We start from the raw sequence: 26,647 nt of genomic DNA on the forward strand, positions 1-26,647 counted from the left end.
CCAGTTTGAGTCAGGTTATATAACCCTGCTGCATGGGGAATTCTCTAGTAATGCAACTCTCAGCTGCCTGAAAAAACAGGCCACAGAATCAAGTGAAATGGAACTAGAATAGTTAAGGTTGAAATCTAAGTCCACAGATCATGTTGGAGGGAACTTACCTGTCAGGATGAGGTCTCCAACCACAGCTTATTTTTCCCCCCTCTCTTGGGAAGTGGAATGGGAGAAAGGTGGAAAGTAATATACATTCCCAAACAAGAAATGGATATTGGAGAAATAGGTAGATCGCCAGATCTCAAAAGCAAGCAAGCCAAGTAAACAAAAACAAACAAGGAAACAGGAAAAAAAAAAAAAAAGGTCCAAATCAAAACAAAATGCAGGCTCATGCTGGCCAGTTCCTGGTAGGCCTTTTACTATTTCTTATTTAGAGGAGATACTCGCTTACACACGCAATTTACAACTACCTGGGGAAATGTTAAACTACCTTTAGGGATCGGGCTAAATAGAAATGCACTCTAAAAACACAGACACGGTATGTTGTTTTATCTGTTGCAAAAAAAAATGTATTTGATTACTTGAGTAAAATTACAGTATCTCTGTTGTTAGTAAGTATTAAATGTTAAAGAAATTGGAATCCCCCCTTTTAACTTTCCAAGAAAGTGCATGTAACAGTCCATTTTTTTCTTTCCATACCTAATACAAAATAAACCAACACTATACCTGCTCTCAATCAAGAAGCATTTGCTCTTGTAAGGAACATATGTACATTTTAATGAAAGTGATATTTCTTATTGTATATACAAGAGCATCTACATTTCTCCACTGAAGCTTGTTCAAGATGCTTTCGTTAGCAGCATTGTGAAATTCCAGCACACGTTTTCTACTGTGAATATACCCTACAAGGCAAAAATGCTACGTCTCAGTTTCAACTACCAAAACATTTGTGTTTTTTCCCCTCTAAAGAATTCTGCGTGCTTATTACTGTACAGAAACTTATTAACATTGAAGACATCTCAAGTAAAAAGCACAATACATATAGCAGTTCAAAACGGAAATGGTTAACTCTATAAAATAACCAAAAAAAGCAGGTTGAAGTTTAGAATAAAAATGAAACAAAACCAAAACCGAACAACAAACAAGCAAACAAAAAACCCAAACCTTTCAAATGTTCAGCCTGTACTTAAAGTCCTTCCCTTAAATCTGTTTGGAAAGATTCGACAATGTGTTTGCTGATAAAAGTTCCCAGCAGGATCAAAGTGTACATTTATATACAGACTTTATTAGGGATCTAACGCATCACGGAGGCATTGCATCAACACCAGATTCATAGTAAACTGGATATAGAAAATAAGTTAATGCCAGATTAAGACGCCTAGCAGGGCAACTTGCGATTGCCATAAATGTTACAGCAAGCTTACAGCACTCTAGTCCATTAGTATTTAGTCCAAAATACAGAAGACCAAAGTTAATGCTTGCATTCTGTTTGCAAAGCAAGGTTATAGCACTAATAAATAAGCTTTCTTAGAACTCTAGAGGTTGAACAAAGTACAAAAGAATGTCTTCATAATGTAGTTCATAGTCCCAGGGGCCAGAAGGTAAGGGGCTGGCTGGGGTGGGAGGCAACCTCGGGCGGCATTCTGAGGGGAAATGCTCTGGCAGCTTTAGCTGGTGACTATCTCTTTGCTGTCCTCCACGAAGCGGGTGAATCGGAAGTTGGTTCCATTCTCGCTGCTCGCCATTTTCTCCAGGCCAGCCAGAGGAGCACCAGGTTCAGAATTCCCCAGCTTTTCCACGTTCCCTGTCAGCCCGCTGATAGGTGAGCTGCTTCCGCTGCCCAGGCTTCCAGGGATTGGAGGGATGCCACCATTCTGAATGACAGAGATCTCGTTGGTCTTCATGGCCAACCCGTTGGACAATGCTGCTGTGTACTGGTTCCAAAAACTGGACGCATCCCCACTTCCTGACCTCGCCGCCAGATCCTTCTGGAACATTTCTGGGAACTTGACAGGATTGCCTCCTAGAAATGTCATGGGGCCATCCACGGAGAGCCGCCGGCCCCGGCGGGCAGGGGTGCTGTTCCACATGTGTGTGCCCATGTGGACCTGTGATGTGGGTTGGGGAAGAGAGAGAAGAAAAGAGAGAGAGAGAGAGAGCCAGAAGCTTAATAGCTGAATCTGTCTCAATTCATATCCCAACACTCGACATAGCAAGCGGTCTAAATGTCTCTTCTTATTACACGACAGACAGGGAGAAAGATACGAGGAACCATCCACTCCCAAGATCTAGTAATAATGTGTTCACTCTCTGCAGCCCTGGGCTGGCTCTCCTCTTCCTGGGCAAAGAAGCCTTACTTACTCTTTTTTTTTTTATTACCCGTATTTAGCTTATAATGGCCTCAAGCAAGGCAGGCAGTCGCAGATAGAGCCTTTCAGGGTTAGAATTGTTATGTCCACTCTCATTGCAGTGGTAAGTATTGTATCTGACACCCTTTACCCTGTAAATGTCCTTTTCAGATGGGAAGAAAGTAGCCCTCACTGATTGCCCATTGGAGGGCCTGCACAGAGAAAAGAAAAACCAGAAAGTAATTATTCATTCCACATTTCTGGCAGCAACCTCCGGAGAAATACTCTGTCAACAGAAAAATGTACACAGCGAGAGTGCTCAACTGTTGCTCTAGAACGAGCATATTTGCTTTATTTCCAACACATATCAGTAGGAAATGTTGTGTAATCAATTATCATAATGCCCATTAGCAGAGGAGTGATGTTACTGTTTCTAGAAAAACAAACCATGCTAGCCTGCAGTTATGAAAAATAGCTGCATACGCCAAAGAGAGCCGTAATTATTAAGTGATACGGGCAGTACGCAGGCCACATGGAGGTCTTTAATCAATACCCCATGGCAACGCCAGGCTGTCTGATTTGGTAGGTAAAGCCATTCATTTGGTGCACTTAGCGAGACAGCAGAGAGGGGCTGCTACTTTGCTTAGGTACCAAATTATTCAAGGCGTGGTGACATGAAGCAAGCTACAGGCTGCCCTTGTCCCTGCCATGATTCCGACCTAATAAGGCTCCTTCACATCATATCCCCCCTCCACCCCTGTCAGCTGCCTGCAGCAGGTCCCCTTTCCAGAACCTTCTCCCCGACTATGCAGCTGAGGGCTCCAGGAGCATGCACATGCACTATCATCAATCAAGGGCATGAGAAAGGGCTGGTGGGTGGTGGGGTGCAGGCAGAGCAGGTACCTTCAGATTGCCTTTTGTTGTGAATGCTCTTCCACAGATAGTGCAAGCAAAGGGTTTCTCTCCAGTGTGAGTTCTCTCGTGGATCTGCAGGGCACTCGAGGAGGAGAAGGTTTTACCACATGTGTTACAATAGTGCTGTTTGGGAGTTCTCCGGGGCAGAGCTGGGAGCAGAACTGGGGATGTTGAAGTGGATGACAGAGTCCCCGAAGGGACTTGACTAGTGGGGGCATCCTTGCTGTCCTGAGGAGAAACGTGCACAAAGCCGTTGACCTCCGTTTTGATGAGAGATGACAATGAGTTGGCGGGAATCACCGCAGAGTTCTGATTGGGGCCGAGGTTGGGACTGGGCTCAAAGAGCTGCGACGGCAGATCTCGCATCTGATGTGTCAACATGTGCTGCTTCAAATTACCCTTTGTGGAAAAGCCACGATTGCAAACTGTGCAAATGAACGGTCTCTCTTTGGTATGACTTCTGTAGTGAATGTCCAAGGCACTCTGACAAGCAAAGGTTTTACCACAAATGTCGCAAGCAGTGTTTTTAAATTTACCCCGGTCTCGGAAAGGGAAGAGGATTCCCAGAGCATCTTCTTTGATGATTTTCTCTGCATGACCAGAGGTCAAGTCCAAAGCACCCCCATTCACTGGGGTGGGAGACAGACCATTGGCAAACTCGCCAGGCCCCACTCTCTGTGGCTTCTCCTCAGCGCTGGGCGACTTGTGAAATTCTTGGGTGCTGTTGGATGGGGACAGAGCCTGCATGGAAGAGGTAGACTCTGAGACTGCAGGGCTGCCGGCACTCTGGCTCTCCATATCGCCACCCACTGAGGACGAGTCATTGGTCAGCACATCCCCTTCCACGGACCCATTCTCCACTGACTTTAGGCTGGCCTGCAGCTGCTCTGCAAGGCCAGCATTGATCATCTTCATTTGATTTTCCAAAGCAGCGATGCTCGAGATCTCAAGGGGCAGAGGCGAAGATGACAGGCTGTCTTGGGACGCGTCAGCTGACTTGGGTGTATCCGGGATGCTGCCCTCAGGACAATCTTCCATGTTCTCATCCGAGAAGTTGTCTAAGTCATCAAAATTTTTCTCATCAAAGGAGCCCGTGTCAGACTCCATGGACTCGGGGTAGTTGTCAGGGACTGGGGTATTAGGGATCTGGCCTCCCATGTGCATCCGGATGTGCTGCTGAAGGACCACCGCGTTTGTGAACTTCTTCTGGCAGATTGGGCAGGAATGCTGGACTCTGAGTGGGGGCATGGCCCGGTGGACACTGTAGTGGGTCTTAAGGTTCCCTTTAGTGGTGAAAGCCCGGCCACAGATCTTACACTTGAAGGGCCTCTCCCCAGTGTGCGTCCGGTAGTGCATTTTCAAGGCGCTCTGGCAGCTGAGAACCCGGTGGCAGATGACACACTCGTTGGGGTCAGTGGCTTTCTTGTCAATGTTCTCTACCAGTTGCTGCAGCTTGGATGTCTCCGAGGCCTGGGCTGAATCTAAGAGTCCCCCAAAAGGAAACTTGGCCTTGAACTTCTCAGACATGAGTGGCAACAGAGGGTTGGTGAAGGTGGCCCCTGCTGGGCCACAGTCAGCCACTGGGGAGCCCAGTGTACTGCTGCCCACTGTTGGGACCGAGCCAGTGGTCACCCCAGTCTCTTCACTCCTTCCACTGAAGGGTGGCACAACAGACCCTTCGGCTTCCTCTGGGAGCCCACCTGGGTTTCTTGTGGCCAAATCAGGGGCCCCAGAGTCGCTTTTGACTGAGCCCTGGGGGCTGGCAGCAGAATGACTAATAGGGATGGGGGCTGGCTCTTCCGTCTTGATGAAGGGTGTGAGGCTTGGGAGCGTTGGGGGTAACGGAAGTCCAACGGAAGTGGTCAGAGTGGGCAGGACTGGCTTGGTGTCTAGCCAGCTGGTGACTGGCTTCTCCGGGGGGATGGACATGCCGTAGGGGATGCCGGTGCTCGTGGGGATATTGTCCAAGTGCTCTGGTACAGGGTAGGGGTTCATCTGGATGTGGGGGTACTTCTCTTTGTGGCGCTGGAAGTGGACCTTCAGGTTCCCCTTGGTAGAGAACCTGTTCCCACAGATGTTGCACTTGAATGGCCTCTCTCCAGTATGGGAGCGCAAGTGAATCTGCAAGGCACTGTCGCTCCCAAAGACCTTCGCACAGAACCTGCACTTGTGTTTAAAGAATGCCTCATCTGCAGTACTCTTTGCTTCAAAGGCAGTGACATTTGGTGGCTTGCTTTTCCTTTGCTGAGCCAAGGCAGACAGGGAGTTTAAATCTTCTGCAGTTGTCGCAACGTTGGGCAAAGGGCTGGGGAAAACAGCGTTAGCCGGGGTCGGCTGAGGTAGAAGTGGGTTAGATGCAGGACTTAACAGACTGCTTATTGCGAATGCTGGTGGCGATGACACAGAGACTGCCGGGGAGCTGACATGGGGGGCACCAGCGCTGGAAGCCACTTTGTCTGAGGACGGGGTGGGAACGGCGGCCGTCACTAGGCTCATGTTGGGAGAAGTGCCACTACTGGGCGGGACGATGGTGCCGGAGCTGTTCTGAGGTAGCTGGACTGGGGGGAGCTGTTTCACACCGCTGATGCTGGCAGATTGGCTAGCCAGGCTCTGCGCTAATCCAGCTGCCGCCGCCAGCTGCTGAGATAAATGGGAACTTAGTGTGGACAAGGGGTTGGCAGATGTTCGTAAAGTACCTTGAGAAGGGCTAGGAGATGTTGGCAGGTCTGCGTTCTGAGAAGCCAACAGCAGTATTTGGTGACGAATCTGCTCAATGAGTTGCAGCTGGTGGATCTGCTGCTGCTGCAGGGCTAGGAGCTGTTCCATGAGGGCTGGGATGGCCAGCTTGCCTCCGGAGGCCCCCCCACACCTCGCTTCCTGGGAGAACTGGGCCACTGCCACCTTGGTGCTCTGGAGATTCTCGATGATGACGTTGCTGTTGATCACCGAGAAGTTGCCCAGTGTTGTCAGGTCCCCGAGTTGAGGTAGAGAGGTTGTGATCGCTGAGGTACCCGTGGAGGAGCCGCCGTGGCAGCTTGGGGTGGTGCTGTTGGTGATGCTGCTCAATGTATCGCTGCTGCTGTTGCTGCTGCTGCTGCTGGTGGTAGCAACTGTGGCCTCCACCTCCATGGACTCTTCCCTGTCAAGTCCCTTGTGTTCTAAAAGGTTGCTGCAATCTTCTTGGTCTGTTTTGTTCACGGCGTCTTTCGTTTGCTCATCAGGATTATTGAGAGACGGGTCAGGAGGGAAGGTTTTGGGTGGGGAGGCTGGACTTTCACTGACGATCAGAACTAATTGATTCTTACTGCAGTTCTTTTTGTGGAGCAGAAGATCTGATAATTCAAAGAATTCAGCGCAGCACCGGCCACAGACATGGGCATCCTTGCTCTTAGTGGGGCGACTTGGTTGAACCTTCTCTGTGTCCCCTATAAACATCAAAAGGTGCAGGATTAAAATGAAGCCAGCACAGGTTGTTAGCAATGATTTGAAAAAGAGAGTAAGGGTCATAAATGCTTCCTATCTGCAAAACTCCAAATAGAGCCCCTGAAAGCTAGGTTGTGTTACCTGAGTTGTTGAGGGATTCCTATCCAGCTGGCATCTTGGATAGTTATGGCCTTCGGATAATTCATCAAAATATAAACTCCCATGAAAGGAGGACATTGGTACATAATGAAATTCCATAGTGAAATATTGATTTCCAATATTTTATACACTGATTGTCTACTTGCCGGGAGAGGGTCCCTCAAGCAGGCTGAGGACTTATTAGGCTCTTGAGTTTCTGTCAACCTTATTCATTTTCAACTGATGCAAAGACATCTGTGACAGTTTGTTCTGTCACTAAACTAATTTGTAGTCATTCAAGTTCCAATCAGTTGTTGACAAGGGGAAAAAATGCATATCACCTAGCTGGGGACCGACTCCAGAATCACCTCAAGCCCTTGCCTGGAACCTGAGCCCAGGCTGAGCAATGACAAGCACAGTTCAGTGACATCACTAACAGACCCATTTTGACTTCAAAAGAGAAAGCAAAACACACACACACACACACACACACACACACACACACACACACACATATGCAATGAGAACACAGGAACATAATCCTTCACAGGCTTGTCTGGTACCTATGTATCACGCCCCACACATTCAGTTTTCAAATTCAGGAATGAACCCTGGCGATCATTCTCCTAGCCAAAGAACATACGCTATTGTTCCCCAAGTGGCACTCTTCTAAATACCTCCTCAAAAGTGGTCGTTCTGTCTATAAAATCGCCATGGCACCTATAGTTCTACTAAACACTAATGGAAGAAGAATATGGTGAGAAGTACTCCCATCTTTAAGGAATCGTGCTTGAAGGACAGTTTGCCAATTTTTGCCTGAATGTCTTAAAAAAAAAACAAACCAACAACTCTGTTTCTTATTGTTATCAATTGTTTAACAGATCGTATCAAACCCTTTCATATACATATATTTGATATATATACATCCCCAGATTTCTTGTTTGTCTTCACTGGTTGCTCAGATGTCTTCTCACTAAGATCCATTTGTAAATTAAACACCAAAATCTCCAACTCCAAGCTAACATCCTATTCAAAGACAGGATGGCGTTCCCATGTTTGCTCAGCATGGGGAACACCAACTTCTGTTGTACAAATGGTGTGTGGTCATCTCCAAAGGCTGTGAAAAAAACTGTTTAATTCAAGGATTACCTCCCTGCATGCTTTTCTACAAAGCTGAATCAGATAATAGGTAGTTTCCATGACTTCCAAATTGAATCTTCTAGAAAACTTGCAAGAGGAAAAAAAAAAAGTAATTGCAGATATGAATACATGTAAAATCAAAATGCTGTTCACCCCCCTCCCCCTCCCAGTCAACTCAGAGTCTACTCCAAAGAGCCAGAGGTTACCTTTTTGGATTAAGCATCTAACAAGCTTGAAGAGTTTTGCATTTCAGAAAATACAATTAACACCTAAACAGTCACTTGTGAAAATTCCTTAACCCTATCTGCCTGGAGTGATGCGGAAGTCCATTAGGGCCCCTGGTAAGGCATGCCGCACATATGCATGCTCTCCTCACTGGGAGAGTTATTTTAGTAGCTAAGTTATACTTAATAAGCCAGCTTTCCTAATCCCCATCTTTAAGTCTACACAGGGTTATAGTGCAAAATGCATTAACAACACCAAACAAATCGCAGTTGTAGCAGAAAATACCGATAATGATCCAGTTTTAATTTAATGTTTAATCATCCTAATTGGCACCAGATTCCCATGCACACTGAAGGTGCTGTTTTAAGCACTTTCTGTCTCTCCTCCTGCCTTGAAATAATACAAACAAAATATTAAATGAAATTTGCTAAAGTTATACTGCTTCACTTGGGACAAAAATGATGTGACAAAAATTCTGTTTAAAGCTTTGTATTTTGACAACTGATTTTAAATGATGCATCCATTTCAGATGCTTATTTTAAACTGGAAATGCAATTCCTAATATATTCAACAGAAATGTTATTTCTTTCTCTTTGCACATTTCCATATGTAATGGTTATGTTTCCATCTACTTTTACAGCCAATTATGAAGGAACAAAAGCTATTCTGTTTGTTCACACATTTTCAACAAAATGCATTAAAACTATTATGTCAGCATGTTCTATTAAGCTCTGCATTCAGTGGAAAATACTTTTCAACCAGCTCACATTTATCAAAACATAAAGCCACTTTAAAACACAGTTTTGCTTGGTCAGCTGGGCTTAGACAAATAATGACAGATTCAGAACTAAATAACCAGCAAGGGACGTCAGAAAACTGACTTCATCAATTGTACACATTACAATGTGGTTGCTTCAAATATTTAGCACATCTGTGCTCACGGTTAAAGGACATTTTAATTCTTTATAACTTGCAAGCATCTGATATTCTCATAACATATAGAAAAAAATAAGAGGAGGTTACTTTGGAGGGCTTAATGGATTATTATCTCCCTGCACTGGGATTCTGCATTAGTGTAGCTTCAAGACTCACTGGAGAATTTTTAAGTTTTTCAACCTGAACATTTTTATATTTAGGATTATGCTAACAGGATAGAGAACAGAGATGCTTCAAAATAAATGCCTGCTTGCTTCAGAGACAGCCCCTGTCTAAAAGTTGCCCAGATGTGAGCTTTGATTTTCATAATTTAGTAAGCTGACATTCAATCTCACTGTTCAATCAACTAATTTAATTTCCTGATGTTTATGAACATGCTGCCCCCACGCCCCAAATTCTGGTATCTCTTTTGACTCACTTCCGAAGCAGGTGTTGCTACACTCTCAAATGCCTAACTTTAAACACATCTGCATTGTGAACACAGTTCTCCAGTGAAGCAGCTTCAAGAGAAAGAAGACAGGCCAGGAAACCAGCATGAATCTTTAGCCCCAACTGCTAAAAGGAATACTTTAAGTTGCAATTAGATAATAGACAGGCAGATGTGCGCGCGTGCGCACACACACACGTACACACACACACCCCTGTGTTCTAATTCATTTTTTTCTCATCCTATCCTCTGTTATCTTGTATCTCTCAATAATCTATTAGACAGGATAGCAACTGGTGACCTCATTATAGTAACTACAGTTAGTTGCCTCGTTCCCCTTATTGTAGTGAAAATCGCATTCTGGATCCTTTTTGAAGGATTTTGCATTCACATTAATTTTGTAATTCCAGTCAGGTGGGAACATTAACGAAGCAAGAGCCTTTTTTTTTTTTTTTTTCTCAGCAAACAGAAAAAGATGCTTATTATTTCTGTTCTTTTTTTGAAGGAAAGAGATGTGTACCAAATTGTTACCAAATCGACACTGAAACTCCAGATGTTTAAGCTCTTGGTGAGCTATTTAGGTACCCAATTCAAATTTGTCACTTTCTCATCCTCTGAACCAAACACAGCAGACTCGGAAGGAAAAAACTGAAGTGTTGCAGCCTATCTGTCTACTCAGAAAACAAAAATAAAACTATGCCTGGTACAGAAAGGTTTAGCCAAGCAGGAAAGGAAGAAAAGGAAAACAACCACCAGTCTCTACCAGATTTAGTTTTCTTTTTTGGAGCTCTTTAGAAAGACCCTCCACTCTACTTTACCTTAAGACCACATTAGCATTTCTTAATAGAATTCAAACAATGGTGGAGTGGGGCCCCTAATTTTAACAGGCTGTTCCTTCCCATGGACCTCCTTGCAAAGGTGATCACACACATATTTGATTGAGTGATTCTATATATTTTCTTATTTTTTTAAGATAGAGAATGTCCAACTTAAGGTTCCAGAAAAACTGTAAACACAACATGTGCTGTGCATATTTTCAGTAATGTCTGAAGTTTCCTTTATGCAGTATGCAACCAAATGACAAACTAACTGGCCTCCTTCAAGTTTACAGTGCCGGCCCCGATTCTGTGAAAGGATACAGGAGAAATCTCTGGAAAAATAACATAGACAAGATACTCCTTTGAAAGCACTGCTCCCGGCCCACCTCTTGCTCACAATAAATAAAAGGGGAAAACGTCTTCCCCACGGATGAATCAAACTGAACACTAGATGGGGTCCCAACTGCAAGCGTTTGTTCAAAAACTGCTTTGTGGCTTTCCTATTCCAGTGACGCGTAAAAGAGAGACTCCTTAAGGCGAGATCTAAACGCTGCTACACAAACATTGGCGAAGTCACAAGAAACTAAATCCTGCTGTTGGAGGGTGAAGCTGAGCTATGGGAACTACCTGTCAATCTTCCCCTCTGGGGGTCTGGCATCTGGGGGTGGCAGGGGAATAAGGTTAGGAAAAGAAGCCAAGCTGATAAGGAGAAACTAAAATAAACTACTAACTTCCTGCTAAGTGACTAGCAAGGCTCAAATTGGGGGTCACTGGGAAGACACTGAGGGACATATTATGATCTGGACCTTGTCACCTCTGCATGGGAGGAGGCCGGCCAAGGTTAGAACAGCTCTATGCACACAGGTTTTCTAAACCCTGGCACAAACTCTTTCCATTGGTGGGGGGAGGGGTGTCAAGTCTTAGGTTAATAGTCTCTTCTCTATCCTGTAAGAGTATTTTGGAACATAGGCTTTCCTCACTAGGGACTGTATTAGAAAAACCATGTTTCAGCTGTAGAAGAATTTCGATTTTCTGGTTACTACACACTGAGCTTGGCTAAGTTCGGAAACCTGGAACCTGTCTGAGTCCCTTCCCCCACCACCCTCCAGATTCTCAAGCAGAAAAATGTGAGCTTTTGCCTTCTGAAGGAGACTGTTGGTAAAAAGACAACTTGAAGCCTCCAAATGTGGAGAAAAGAAAGTGCTTCCCAAAGAGCACCCTATAATTTGGTACTTGTGCCCATGAGCCATTGCAGACACTGGATGTAAACTACACCACCAAATGCTCCATACCAAAAAGCCACCTTCACACATTTTATCTCCTGCCTGATCCGGCTTTGCTGTGTGTTTGTTTTCTACATTTTAGAGAGTATCTGCAGCCTGAAGCAAATCTCAAAACAAAACAAAACAAAAGAAAACAAAAAAGCAGTTCATTTTTTATCATCCAAAATCTTCCATATCCACCAAACTTAAAATAGGCTTGATTAAACATGAATTCTTTCCAACTGCCTTATCTTGCAGGTGTCAGATTTTTTTTTTTTTTTAAAGCAATTCATTATAGTTCTCCCTAACCTTTTGGGCCCAGAAATCAATGTGTGGCCATTAAGCTGCTTACAATGAGTAAATTACTTTGGTAAATAACACAATTTCTTTATTAATATGAGTAACAGGGGTTTTCAGGATACTTCTTAAGAGAGTCAATGTTTTATCTCCAATTTCTGATGTTTTAATTTTCTTCCAATATCATCCTTTCCTTAAAAAAGCTGAACAATAAAAATACTTAAACGAATCAAGTCAGAATGGGACTTCCAAGTAGCTGCAAGAATATTGAAACCATCACCAAAAGAAGTGAACACACACACACACACACACACACACACACACACACACACACTGGAAATCCAAACTCACAGAAAAGTAACATTTTAAATCATTAGATTCACACATTCTATTTTCTAAGAATTATCTATCTTGGTAAATAAATCTTTCCAAGGCCAGTTATCATTGTACAAGTAACTTAAGACTTGTTGAATATCTTTTAAGATATGAATCCTACTTACTATAATCCTGGTTTCATAAGAAACAGAAAAAAAAATACCCAAGTAGAATAAACTATCAACATTCTAAGATCAACTAAATAACCCTTAAAAAAAAAAATAAACAAAATTAAAACACACAAAAACCCTAAAACTTCCAAAACCTCAAATAAAGCTGTTGGAATGGCTGCTTAGCACGGCATGGCTTTCTTTGTAAGATTCAAACACAACATATACTACACATACATGAAGTAGGACATATAACCTAACAGGGGAATGTTTGCTTCAGGGCCACTGTGGCTGGCTCTGCAAACTTTTCTAGCTTTTGTTCTGGGTAGGAGTCAGACCGTTTTGAGGGACAACATGGGAGAAGGGCATAAACGGGCTGCACTTTGGTAATATCAGGTATTTCCCTTGCTACAGCAAGACCCTCTTGTGATAGAGAAAAAGGAAGGCTGGCATCCGAGTCGGGGATTGCTTTCCAAAGTGAAAATATCAAATGTCTGGGCAGCACCTTCTCAAGCGCATGCTCTATGCAGGTAAGTGGAGTGAGACTGTTGGACTCGCTTTTTAAAGCAAAGTTGAGCTATGTCATGAACTTCCATTTCTATCTATCTCACAACTGTTCCCGAATGAAAAGAACAGGGGGTTATGGGAGGCCCTCCTGACCTTCAGCTGGTGGGGAGGGTTCTCGTGTAGGAGTACCACTACAGCACACTAAATCCTGTAACCCTATTACAAACCTACCCTCTAGGCAACTTTTCCAAACTTATTGTTCAACCATGTAAAAACAGTCATAACCTAAAACTATTACTACTGAAGAAAAGGAGGGAGTGAGAAAAGGGCCGGGGTGGGGTGTTTCCTAGGGTGCTCAGAATAATCACTGCTTTGTGGACAATGAACTAGCTTTTAGGAAGAAAAAAGGAGAAATTAAGTGAAAAAGAAGAAAGAGAAAGAAAGGAAACTTGATTCAGTTCCTTAATTAACTTACCTCAAAGCTCAAATAAACTAAAAAAAATTGTACTAATAAATAATAATAGTAAGAGGTAGTGAACTCCTTTAATGCTATCGCTTTATGAGAAGCCTTAACTATTAAAAATTCCAGATCCAGACTCAAAGCGGAGAACTAGCAGGCATCATTTCTTCGAACGCCCGACGTGGTGGTTGTTGTTTTTGAAAATTTTGCATGGAAAATGTAAACAATCAGTACAAATTTACAAAATAAAAAATCCCTTTCTCCTCCCTAGTTGGGTTTTTCGTATGCAAATTGTTAACTTCAACAGCATTCTAGTGCAAAAAAAAAAAAAAAAAAAAAAAAAAAAAGCCTCCTCAGAAACTTTAAGGAAGATTGGTGTGGGGGCGGCAGGAGGCCTAAGAAACTAGCTGAGAAACCACACAAAATAGTCCGAGTGGTCGCTGCGGCCTTGGCTAATCTCATCTGGTTTACCCTCGAACCGGTTCTTTTGGGGTGGGAAGCCGGGTGTGTTTCAAGGGATCTTTCCGAAGAACCGAGAGAAGCAGACACTGATAGGGCTTCAAGCTTCAAAAAGTGCTGGGCAAACAGTTGTCTTAATGGGTCTTTGGTCTCCCGAAAAATGTCCAGGTATCTCAAGCCAGGACTGCCCTCTCCCAACAGCGGGGAGGAAGGAAGCGCTGGACCCTTCTCGCTGGGGCTCTGCCTGCGCGTCCCTGCACCCAGAGCTGCTAGTCAGGCCTCTGGGGAAGGAGCCTGCGATGTGGGACTCAGCCGTCCGCAAAGCCGAGTGGGCAGAGGTGAGGATCCCAGGTCACGATTCGGAACTCCGCTGGGGTGTAGTTCCCACCTCTACACCCAGCAACGCCTCCCGGGATTGAGGATCCCGAGGGGCAGCAGTAGCCGTGGACCCACGCAGCAGAGTCGGGCACTGCGCCGGGTGGCCCGGGAAGCGGGCGGAGGCTCCGGCCTGGGAGCTCGGAAACTCTGTCCTGAAACAGCTCCGGTCACGCTGGGGTCGGAGGGGTCTTCCCTCGGTAGCCCCGGTTCCCTGCCCGGGTGTCTCCTACTCTAGGCCATAGTTCCCTCACGCAAACTTTTCCCGACTTGCCCATTCCCTTCTGGACCCTGCCTTCGTCGCCTGCTTGCTTCAGGGGTCTGGTGGGCTAACCCCCAGACCCGAGAGAGTGTCCAACGAACGACCCTTTCCAGGACCAGTCCGGAAGGATGGGACTCCTCAATAGTGGGGAGCACACACCCAAGCCCGAATTTGAGGGATTCTGAGTGCAAATGTTGGGAGAAACTGTGTGGGGGATAAACTTGGAAAGCCGGACCGCGACACTTCCCGGTCCCAAAGCCCAGTCCTAGAGCCACTGGCAGCACACTCTGGCCGCGACCTCGGCAGCCACTCCTCCACCCCAGCCCCTGCTTCTCACGGGTCGAAACCCCCAAAGGCTCCACATTTCGCACGCTAGCCGAGTGGAAACGAGAGATGGGGAGGGGGTGCAGCGAGCTCCCCACGCGCTCGGCGTCCAGCCACCCGCACTAAGTAAACTTCTTTAACGCTGGCGGCGGGGATGGGCTGAGAGGCCCAGGCGACAGAGGCCCAGCCGAGGGACCCGGGTGCCGCGAGGGGAGCACGAGGGACCTCGCGTGGGCAGCCACGGCCGGCCTCTGCCGAGCGATCGCCCCTGGGGCGACCGGGTTGTGGCCCGGGCTCCTCGGACCGGCGGTGGCGCGGGGAGAGGCCGGCCGACCCTGCTCCGCCCAGCCGAGGACACGGAACTCCGGAAAGCTCCAGCCGGGATGGGCTGGCTCTCCCGGGGCAGGGGGAAACCCAGCCCGGCAAAATGAAATCGAGGAAGCATGAAATAAAATCAGACGCGCCGAGTGCAGAAGGCGAGAGCGGCGGTGGGCGCGGGGCCCGCCGCGTGTGCGTGGGTCCGAGTGTGCGTGTGAGTGCGTGTGTCTGTGTGTCCGCGGCGCGGGCCGGAGCACTCACCATCTCGCCGGGGGAGCGAGGCCACTTCGGGGTCGGATTGGAAATGTTGAGGCTTCGCTTGCTTCCTCCGCGACATGCTGGCTCAAACATCAGCTGGGGCAGAATAAAAAATTACTAAAAAAAATCTTCTCAAAATTACGGAAATCGAGCGGCGGCGGCGGCGGCTCCCCCCGCCCGCCGGCCCGCCCGCCCCCTCCCCGGCTCCCCGGCCCCGGGCACAGCGCGCATGTGTCCTGCTATAATTATGATTATCAATAATGCATTGCGATTAATCATAGAGGGGCTCTTTGAAAGGCGATTGGCACCGGGCCAGCGCTATTCAAACCCGCTCGCCTTAATCAATTAGTTCGTGATTTGCTGCAGACCCCTGTCTCTCCGCGCGCTGGCCCAATAAGCCGGCCGCGGGGCTGGCTCTGCGCGCCGCGCCGCCCGACTCTGGGTTAACCCTCTTGGCGACCGCCCGGGACTCCACGGCCCGGCCGCCGGGGGCCTGCCTCCTCGCCACTGCGCGCCCGGCGCCCCGGCCGGCGCCCCCCGCTCGGTCCCCTCCCCCCTCCCCCGCCCTCCATCCCGGGCTGGGCCGACCCGAATTAGCATGCCCGCCCCGGAGCCCAGCGGAGCAGGGCCGCGGGGAGGGGGGGCGGGGGACGGCGGCGGGGGGCTGGGGACCCAGGCTGCGGGCGCGCGGCGAACTTCCCAACTCCCGCGCTGCGTGCCGGCCCGCGGGGGGAGGGAGTCCCGTGGCGGGATTGGGGGTGGGGAGGGCGTCCCGTTTCGTGAGTGTTCCTTCGTTTCTTTAAGAGCTACCAGAAAGCAGCCCACCCCCACCCTCGTAAAAAAAAAAAAAAAAAAAAAAAAAAGCGAGTGGGAAAGAGCCAGCCCCACGCCGGTCCGCCTCCTGCTGCCGGGCCTCCCTCCCGCCTGCCCGCCGCCTGGCTCGGAGATTCTTCGCCCAGAGTTCTCCATTCCCAGGATCCCGGGCTCGCGGGGGTGCGGAGAAGAGGACCCAGGAAAGGTTTGGGAACGTGATGGATTTGGGGCCTGGGGGGAGGGGCAGCTTTCTCGCCACCCCATCCTCTCCCTGCCTGGGAGCTGCGCTCCTCCAGCCTCTGGCTGGCTCCTTAGCTCCCTTTCTCTACCTTGGACATTCCCGGGACAATTAAGGCTGAAGTTTTCGGGAGAAGCGCCCCGAGCCCGTGGGATAAGGGGGCGGCTCGGCTCCGCCTAGGACCCCTCCCGAACCTCCCCCCGGCCGCCCCGGTTGGCTGCAGGGCGCGTCACTCCGCGGGGAGGCGGCGGCCACCGTGGCGCCGCTAAGCCCCGGGCGGGTGGAGAGCACCGACCTGCCTAGGCTCCGAGTTCAGCTTCGACGGGAGGGAGGGGAGGGGCGCCGCTAATCCTGTGCTAGGCAGCGTGCCGCCGGCCTGCGGAGTCGGACCCTAGGCACCGCCTCTACCCGGGACCCCACTACTCCCTACCCTAGCCGCCTCGTCTGCGACGAGGTGGCTTTCCTGAGCCATGAGTGAGTGAGAAAGGAGGGGGTCCTGTCCGCTGCCCCTAGCCACGCCGCAGCTCGCCTTCACTTTTCCGACACTTGCCACGCGCGGCGCCCAAACTTTTCGCTCTATTTCCATCTCCCAGAGCTGGGTAACAGTCTCCCTTACCCGCGCACGGGACCCCGGAATCCGGGCCCTGCACTCCCTCTTCCGGGCTGAGTCGCCCGCGAATCCGAGGCTTGGTCCTCGGTTTAGCCTAGATCTCCTCCCGCCTCGGGGTTTCCGCTCGCCGAGGTTCCCGAAGTCCTGCGCTCGAAGGACTAAAGTAACTAAACTTCGGCTGAGTAATGGGGGTGGAGGCGGGGGAGGGGTGCAGATACACAATCCTTGCCCTATCTCGCGATCGGGAGAGGAGAGGGCTCATAAGGACGCCCCAATTCTGGAGCGCCTTTGAGTCTGGATCGTGCCACAGTCGGCTCGCACGAAGTGGGCACCAGCCTTCGCAGCAGAGCTTCAGAATTCAGGACCCATATCGCATTCTCTTAAATGGCCTTTTTTTTTTTTTTAATTCTCCGATTTTTTTCTTTTTCCCTTAATTTTTTGTGTGCTAGTTGAAAGTATCTTTTCCATCTGCCGACTTTATTCTTTCTTGGTATAACTTCTCCCTTCTTTCATTCTCCCTGTTCACTCTTCCTACCTTTTCTTAGTTTTGCCCTTGCTCACCCACCCCTCGTGCGTCTCCCTGGTCTCCCGCTATCCCCCTCGCACCTCGCTCTTTCCCTCTCTCCAGGTTCTGTGGAGTACTGTAGATTTTGATAAAAAGACAAACGAAGCTATCAGTGAGCCTGATGTTGAAGAATGAAGATAATAATGTTTCCATAGGTGGTGTTTCAAATGCCATTATTTCTCACTGAATATTTAAAGAGATCCCTCGGCAAAGATGGATTTGCGCGCTCCTGGGGTGCGTGCCGCTCGCTTGCCCCAAACCCCCGGGAACGTGATCAGACCTGAGCATTTTTAAATTTAGCACTCTTCCCCCACCCCGCAAATCTGCGCGCTTGAAAACACACGAATGCGCACCCTTCGGGGTGCACCGACGCTTCCAGGCGCACTGGAGCCTTTCTTCCCCGAATCTGCGGGTGTTTGGAGTAGTCGTGAACAGTCGGTAACATTCTTGGCTTCTTGAAAGTCCCTACCTCCGGGCAGTCCAGTGACTAGAAACCCAGTGGAGCTGGCGGTCCCACAAACCCTTCTCACAGTGTGCTTCTCGGGAAGCTCGGGGGAGAAGCTTCACACGTGCTCGCTGTCGGCTCTATGTGTGATTAAGGGGTGGGGGGGAATCTCTCCCCCCCAATACAACAAACGAATGAAAACGCAAAAACTGCTTCGCGCTGTTTAATTAAAAATGGGCGAGTAGAGACGGATTAATTGGTGGTATCTAAACTTTGATAACTTTTTTCGTTCTTTTGAGCCCTCGACGACGTAGAGGCGGGCGCCTGGCTCTGCGAGCGGCATCCCCCGCTAATTTCTTGTTTGTTTTCTTTCCCTTTGGCCCGGAGAGAGATGAGGGGAGGTGGAGGAGGGGGATGGGAGGAAGGGGACGGTTGGAATGGCCGGGAGAGGAGAATTGGTCTTTATTGTTGGTGGCGATACATCAATTACAGGCCATTGTCTCCCGCCCAAGTTATGCGGTTCGCTGGTGCGGTCGCCGAAGTGTCAGCAAGCTGGCAAGGCACCGCGTGCCGCGGAGCAAAGACATAATTAAATCAATAAAAATGGACATAGAGTGGGGGTTAATTTTTATTTTTGAACGGGTCGAGAAAGCGGAGGCCGGTGAGGTGCCACAGCTGGGGTCCCTCCGACCGCTCAGCACACCTCCAGGCCAGAACACTCTATGGGGGCGCGCCCTCCCAACCATGGATGGGGGCTGCTTCTGGGAAATAAGGCGAAGAGCTTGTGGCTTGCAGGTTCCTCAGAAAGGCCTGGTATTTGGGGACAGATACCCAATAGGGAATGGGGGTGGCCCGAAGTGAAGTGACAGCTGCGCAGAGGTCGCGACCTCTCGGACCAAGACGAAACGCACCCTGGGGAGGCCCTTAGCAGTTGTGCAAACTGCCTTTGGCGGGCGGGGGACTCTGTTCCTTCGACTCTATCACCTCAGTTTCCAGATGTCTAGTTTGTCCTAGTTGAGCTGCCTGGCCCGAGGGCCGTGGCCCAAGGCCGCTGCCACAGCAGAGTTCTCAAGGAAGGGGTTTCGGTGCATCTTTGTTCAAGCTCCAGTTTTAGGAAGGGGTGGTGGCATGAGGCCTTCCATTCTGAGGCCTGTTTCTTCAGCCGGTAAAGTTTTCTAATCATGACCCAGTCTGACCCGGGTGTGGGATGGGGCCTGGGTCGAGGCCTTGTGTGAGTCCCCGACTCTCTTCCGGGTTCCATTGGTGCAGGTTGAGCACCCTACTCCAGAACTGAAGATGGTCCCTAAGCACGCTGCCTATGCCCCAGCTTCGGAAATCAACAGCCCAGGGCCCCAGGCAGGGACTACAAGGGCAGTAGAGGAGGTTTCGTTTTCCTGCGCCGGGCAAAAAGCGGCAAAAAGGCGGCAGCGGCGCCCAGGGGGCGGGGAGCAGGCACGTCGATGGTATCAACATTATTGATGGGGAAACGTTCAGGGCAGGAGCTTGGAGATCAGGTTCCCGGTCCCTCCCCTCCCCAGAGGTGGGTGGGACCAAGTGGGTGTTGAGCTTGGGGTGTGTGTGGTGTGTGTGTGTGTGTGTGTGTGTGTGTGTGTGTGTGTGTGTGTGTTTGGGGGATAGGGCTCCTGGATGCACCACCATTAACCACCTGGGGTTTATTTGTGTTTTTCTTGCCTAGATGCCTGCCGGGTGTAGGTGGGGGAAAACAGGGAAGTTAGGTTGAGGTGGCTTGTTCTCCTGACCTTAAGGGTTCTTTTCGGGATTTAGGGGTTGGGGGTGGCGGTAGTGATGACATAAAACAAGACAAATTTGGAAAGTATTCCATAGGTTCGGCCTTTTTCCAAGCTTGGAACTCCGCTTTCCTGGGAATTTCACAGACTCTTTTCTTAAGCTAACTGCAGTAGTTCAAATCCTAACCTCCCATCGGATCTTGACGCAGCTTCGAACCCGAGGCCTTGGAGAGCGAACTGTGTGCTATGCCCAGCAGGCAACTCCTGGAGAAGTGGAGAAGAGAATAGAGGCCGAGGGGCGGGGGAGTGAGGAAACGGACGCTGTCCACCTGCAAGGACATCTCTAGTCCCATGTTCCTGCAGCGCGAAGACAGGGTGCCCAGGTGCTGGCTCTGGAAGGAACTTCAGTCGCGCGCAGCGGAGGCAGGATTCCATGCGGGCAATGGATCCCTTAGTACTAGTGCGTGGCAAACTTCCTCTTCTTCTCCCTGCAGAGCTATACCGGCATTTAAAAACGGAATGGGCAGGGGACCGCAAATGCTCCTCCGGGTTACGCTTAAGTTCCCCGCAGGCAACAGTGCCTCGCTAAGGGGTGCTTGGGTATAAAATTCCTCCCAGAGGACATGTCCCGAGGCAGAGAAAGTGGAAAAGACTAATCGAATTTATAAAAAGAAAACCTTTGCTTCCTTTTAGTAAAATCCTTTTGCGGTTTTCTGACGAGAAAAAAAAAAAATTACTACCAAGCAATAGCGTGTGGCTAATTCTTGGAATGAGTAACCAAGGCGTTTAGAAAGCCCAGCGGGGTGCACAGGTTCCCTGAGGCGCAAGAAGTAGGTCCCCAGGATCCAGCGAAGAGTGATTGGTTCTCATTAAGTGCCTTCAGTTGAGATTGACAGTGAGGTCTCTAGGGCCCCTGGTCTGGTGTGGGTGTATTTGGGGATGACCGGGAACTTGCCAGGGAGCAGTAAGAGATCATCTCCAACCGCGGGGCGCCCAGACGTGGACGAAGCAAACCTCATTTAGCAGCATTTTTTTTCTTTTTCAATTATACCGTCACTTTTTCCCCCCACCATCAAAACTTTCTAAACAACCGATAAAACGTTTTCAAAGATGTTGGCTTTATTAAGAGGCTCTGTGCCTTGAAAACTTGCCCGGTGAGGGTCTTTTCCCCAACTAATTTTCATGGGGGGGGGGGGGGGGGGAAGAGGAGAACCTTTTAGTTTCATTTTGATAGAACAGAAATGGCAAGGTCTGGTTTCAGGGCTCGTCCTGTCGGAGGGCCTGCTTGTCACTCACATGGATGGTGACTTGCAAATCTCACACCAGTCAGCTGAGCCCTGGCTTTCACAGGGAATGCTTTGCTGGGTTCCTCTCTATTTTCAAGGGAAAGTTTTTCTCCTAAGGAGGAAAAAACCAAAACAAACAAACAAACAAAAAACTTGCCTTGTCCCTGGGTGCTAGCTTGACTCAGTCATAGCTTTACCTCTCCTTCAGGTCCATCTGGCTGGCAGCCTCTTCAGACCTGTACCCTTAATTAGTGCACTCTAACATCTTGCTTCAGCCGCAGCAACAATCCGCTTTTCCTCAACTTGACATTCAGTTTAAAATGCAATAGGGAATTTGAGATACGTACATTTCCTAACTCCAAACCGGTACCGCCTTGCTTTCTCTCAGGATAGAATTCTGAAATCATCCAAGTTCCCAAGGCAATGTGAAGAAGGAGTTCTTGTCTTCTCCCTTCACACAACTTGTCATTCTGGTCTCTGCCTGTCTTTAAAATTTCCCTAACTTGCCCTAGACTGTTTGGCATATTTTGTATTAAAATACAATCCCAAGAAGATCGCCCCTTGAACATTGCTTAGTCTGTAACATGTCTAACCTTTAGATATTGCAAAGATTTGCATAGGTCTGGCTCCAGCTTTCCTTGGGCTGTGCTACATGCTCAGAGCCAAACACTGACTGCCAGGGGATGGCTTCCTTTGCACCCGAAGTATGTGATTTCAGAGGGGGGCTGGATGGATTCCGTGTTTCCCAGGTTTGCTTTCATCTCTTCTTTCCACCTTGGGCCTCACAACACCTTCAGTCTGAGAAGAGCATACTGAGCAAATCGGCACCCACGATCTCAGCTCCCCCTTCCAATCTTTCTTTGGCTCATCTCAGATATTTGCAGGGCAGCCTTTTTGCACGTGTGGTGTTTAGGTGTTGAGAGTGTGGAGTCAGAGCTGGCTATTCAGGTTTCACGTTTTGGATGTGTCATTTAACAGTCACCAGGGAAGAAAGCCCTAGGCTTGGTTTGTGTTCGTATCTTGGCTAACCTCATTTAAATTAATATCATGACCCTCTGTTCCCTGCTTTTGTTAAGTATGTAGTAGAGAAGTAGCATAATCCTTGCCTCCTGTAAGCAAATCTGCCTCCATGAATTCCTTCGTTTGCTAAATGGAGATAATAATAGTTCTTATTCCATAGGTTTCCGGGGTGGTAAAGGAGTTAATATGTATGAAGATTTTAGGATGATGGCTGGCGTGTAATTACAGTGCAACTGTTAGCTATTATTGTCATTGACCTCACAGGTTTGCTGTGGGGATCAAATAATATGATGTGGTCAAAATATTCCCGCTTTATCTGTCCATCCATCCATGTATTCATTCATGTCATAGAGAGAAGTGTTGTGTGAGCATGGGGGATGCCACTGGGAAAGACTGGCATTCGTTTTCTTATAGTAATAAATCAGAAGGGTTGTTACTTTGTGCTATTGCCTGGCTCAGTGTTAAAGGCGGAGGGAACAGTGTGGTGGCGTGGCGTGACGTGGAAACCTGCTTGATCTAGGAAGCTTTTGCCAATCTAATAAAGAAACTGGAGATTAGAGGAGGCTGTACCCGAGCCACGCTGACTTACCCAGGTGGAGGCAGATCTTCTTCATGCTTCTGGGAGGTTGTGAGCACTGTAGAAACAGGAATAGCTAACTGCTCAGGTGCCAGGCTGTGCTTCCTGGATCTCTTGATTTAGCTTTGTTGTATGGAGTTCCCTGAGACATGTACAAACAGAGCAGAACAAACAGGACAATAAGATATGCAGAGCTTCCTTGGGCCCTAGATGGTATCAGCCAGTTATGGTGTCCCAGGCCTTGCCTCTCTGCTATCCTTTCCCTTTCCATTTTGTCAAATTATGAACATTCACCTTGGCCATGCCAATGGAGCATTCTTCCTGCTGCCTGCCTTGCCCTTTTGGTATAGACTCAGACCCTCCAATGGCTGCTGCTCCTTCTGTTATTGGGATTATAGCCATGTTGTGGCTCAATGTAATCGAACACCTACCAGCAGAAAGCAGAGTGCCCTTGTGAACTTACTCCCTGTGCAGTGAGATTAAAATGCCTTTTATGGCTGGAATCTGGAAAAGGAATCCAGTGTGTGCAGCCGTACCTGCTAGCATAGAGCTGCTGGCATGGCAGGTGTGCACACTCCTTGTGCTGCTGGCTTCCTTAAGAGATGCCTGGCAGCAAATGTCCTTAAGAAGCTCCCAGACATCAACTAATGGAGGGTGAGGCTTACCTCCCAACATCCCCCACCCCACGATGGAAAGACAGATAATATTTAATCTGTCGCTTTATGTCCTTCTACTCAAAAATCATGTTGGGGGCTACAGAGGCCTTTTATTTAGAGGCTCTCAGGAGCTTGGCAGTATGTAAATTCTGTGTGAGTGTTTCTCTGGTTCCTGTGGCCACAGCTGGGGAGTTAAACATGATCTGGCATTTCTGATGATCTGTGGGGACATTGTAGTGGTGGGGAGGGCACTGACATCTCTCACTTTGCATACCATAAGCTTCCAGGTCTTGGTGGCTCTGTCCATCTGGACTGCTGACCTGGTATAGGAAAGTACTCCAGTGTTGGTGGGTGGCCCTCTGAACATCATTACTTTGGGGAATGCAGGGATTTTCAGAAGCGGAAGGTTTTTGTAAGTTAAGAAAACACAAGTCTCCAGTGGCCCCTCACCTGCTCATCCGTTCATCCCTTTACTCACAAATTCATGGAACTGACATGGACTGAGCAGCTTAACATGCCAGTGGTGATTTTAAGCATGCAAAATGTAATAATGGTGATCAGGACAGAAAAATACTTTAGTAAAAACAAAATCTATCACTAAAAGGGTACATACTGTATAATTTCACTTACATAAAATTCTAGAAATTCAAACTGATTCATGTGTCAGAAAGTAAATGATGGGTAAGGTGATTGCATGGGGAAGAGGAGGGGGTTGGTAAAGGGGATGAGGAAACTTTGGGGAGTGTTAGAAATGCTGGTGAACTTGAGTGGAGCCATAGCCAGTGGTGTCTTAGGACTGATGCTGCTATTCACTTTAAGTGGATGCTTGGCAGTGCACATTAATTGTGTTAATATATTGGAAAGTTTATGGCCTATGAGATGTCTCAGCCAAGCCTGTCAGAGGACTTGCCACAAGGCTGACACGCTGAGTTCAATCCCCAGAACCCACATAAAGGTGAGAGAAAAGAACCAACTCTGAGTTCTCTTCTGCTTCCACACACACTTCACAGCATGCACACCCTTCCTACTATGTGCATGCATATACACTGATAACAATCAAATCGAAACTTTTCATTGAACAATTATAGGAAATGGCTATGGTATATTAAGGATTTGAAGGGGGAGGGACATTGCAAGTGCCATGTCTAAGCACTTGAAGGCTTTTTGGGGCTTGTCACATTTGGCTTGAGGATAGTACAGGCAATATGGAAGTGGGACTGGATTGTCACCAAGCCACCTGTCTTGGTTCTGGAAAGAGCAAAACGTTTTGCTCAGGTGTTTTCTGGGGAGCACTGATGCTTCCCACTGGTCTCACTAGAAACAAAAGACTCCTGCATGTCAAGAGCTTGTGACCCTGACAACCAAACTTCATACTGGGGAAGGAAAAGGGTACAGCTTCCTGAGGCAGTGAGTCCAGAGAGAGCTCAGGGCTGTGGCTAGACACTGAGTCCCTGGCATGTGGCACACTGACTGCATGGTTGTGTCGGCATGCAATCCCCACTTGTGGTGAAGGTGAAAGATCATCTTTGGTGGAAGAACAGTGGGTTTCTTTTTCTCCCACAACCTGTCATGGACCAATATTTGCTCAAACATAATAAAATATATTACCTTAAAAGTGAAATAGAAAACAGTCGCACAAAATATAATCTCAAAGTTTCTTGTATTGTCTGCCTCTCACCAGAACCCACTGCATATCATGGACTCTTTGATGGGCTGTGAGAAGTATCACATGGAGCAGAGCAGAGAGGGTGGCAGTGGGCTTTCTATGAGGAAACAAACGCTGAGACACTTTCCTTAGATTCTTAGCTGCCTACAATCACAGAGTCCAAGTTAACAGAGAAGATTCTCATGGAACTGGGGAGTACAAAGGTTCTACAGGAGGGTCAGGAAATCAGAGAAAGCCTGTCCAGAGTTGGCCCCCAGAATAGCTCAAGAAGGTCCAGAATAAGCTCATGATAGCTTCTGGAAGCAAATCTCATTTTGGCCACACAGGAGCCAGGAAGCACAGCATCAGCATCATGATGTTCTCATACAGGTCTTGGCTGATGAGTCAAGCCTTGCTGGGAAGCATTTGTTGGTTATATCATAGCTGCAAGGGAAGCGGGGAACATGGATGCATAACATATTAAGCTTTGGTGCTGGGAAGCATCTAAGGTGCATGGGGTAGGCAGTCCCCTAAGCTAGATGAATCAGAATAAGGTCAGACATCTGTGTAGGCTCTTTCAGCCCCATGTCCCATCAGAGCATTTCAGAGACCTCTGAGCATAGTTGAGAGCTTCCTCAGACAGCAGGGCCAGCATCCCTCTCTCCAGTCCCTGCTCCTCAATGGACTGTGACTCTGTCTTCTGGGTTTAGGAATCTTGAAGCCCTCAGAAGAATCTTGGGATGTCCCAAGGATAAAGGAAATGAGAAGGTGGCTACCATTCATTGCTCACTTTCCTGGATCTAGAAAGATGTGGTTCCAGGATAGCTCATTGTACCCCCAGAGCCCTTTGAAGTGTTTCTGCAGTTTCTAGTTCAAACTTGGGAGTGGAGGTATATGGCCATTTCTTTGGGCTCTCTGAGTGGTGGAGCTGCTTGCTGCCTACAGCCATGGGTCTTTTTTTTTTTTTTTTTTTTTTTTTTTTTTATCAGAAAACAAAATTCAGTTATGGTGGCACCTACCCTGCACTCTGCAGGCTGAGATGGGAACCAACAATTCAGACCAACCTGGGCTGCATCATGACGTCCTGCCTCAGCTCCTACACTTCTCCCAACAAAACAATAACAGCCTTAGAACTAAGTGAGGCTAAATGTCTGGCAGCCCCCCAAAATGTTAGAGCCCCCAGGAAAGGAATAACTTGGGGTGGGACTTTTGGGACTCACAGCAGAAGTGTGGTCTGGACTTTTTCCGTGTGGGTAATATCTACAGCAGAGGTGTAATCTGGACTATTTCCATGTTGGTAATATCTAATCGAGGGTACAGATTTGCTAGGCTCAGGGCTGTGGCTGCTTTGTGGTTTTTATGTGTGGTCTGTAAATGTCTTTGATTTCAACCTGATGAAACCGTGGAGAGCTTGGAGTAAAGCTAAGACTACCCCCCTCCCTCCCCTGAATTAAACTGTCTTTGAACCTCTGATTCCTGATGAGTTGGTAGCTGGTACCAGCCATCAATCTGTGTGACCCCAGCCCCCACCAGGCTTCCAATAGCTGGACAAGCAGAAAGTTCTGCTTTTTCACCCCAGTGAATGTGAAGCAGGGCATGTGCTGAAAGCGCCAAGATTTGGGAAAAGGAAATTGCGTTAAATCCTGTATTCTGCCATTAGCAGCAGGATTTGGCCT

At 48.2% G+C, this 26,647-nt stretch overlaps 1 protein-coding gene and 1 long non-coding RNA gene across 2 annotated transcripts in view; one reads left to right on the forward strand and one right to left on the reverse strand.

The window, feature by feature from the left end:
* Nucleotides 1-534: 534 nt before the first annotated feature.
* On the reverse strand, nucleotides 535-17,180 carry Sall1 (spalt like transcription factor 1). The gene is made up of 4 exons (XM_036187494.1): nucleotides 17,036-17,180; nucleotides 15,372-15,464; nucleotides 3,243-6,679; nucleotides 535-2,099 (listed from the first exon to the last, which is right to left on the reverse strand). The coding sequence occupies exons 2-4, from the start codon at nucleotides 15,445-15,447 to the stop codon at nucleotides 1,659-1,661; spliced, it is 3,954 nt and encodes a 1,317-aa protein (XP_036043387.1). The 5' UTR covers nucleotides 15,448-15,464; nucleotides 17,036-17,180; the 3' UTR covers nucleotides 535-1,658.
* LOC118583795 overlaps nucleotides 16,231-26,647 on the forward strand; it is a 47,589-nt gene continuing 37,172 nt past the window's right edge. Inside the window, exon 1 of the long non-coding RNA XR_004944976.1 lies at nucleotides 16,231-16,386. This is a non-coding gene — a long non-coding RNA (uncharacterized LOC118583795). The remainder of the gene's footprint in view (nucleotides 16,387-26,647) is intronic.

This window comes from Onychomys torridus, chromosome 5, assembly GCF_903995425.1.
Source record: "Onychomys torridus chromosome 5, mOncTor1.1, whole genome shotgun sequence".
NCBI classification, from domain to species: domain Eukaryota; kingdom Metazoa; phylum Chordata; class Mammalia; order Rodentia; family Cricetidae; genus Onychomys; species Onychomys torridus.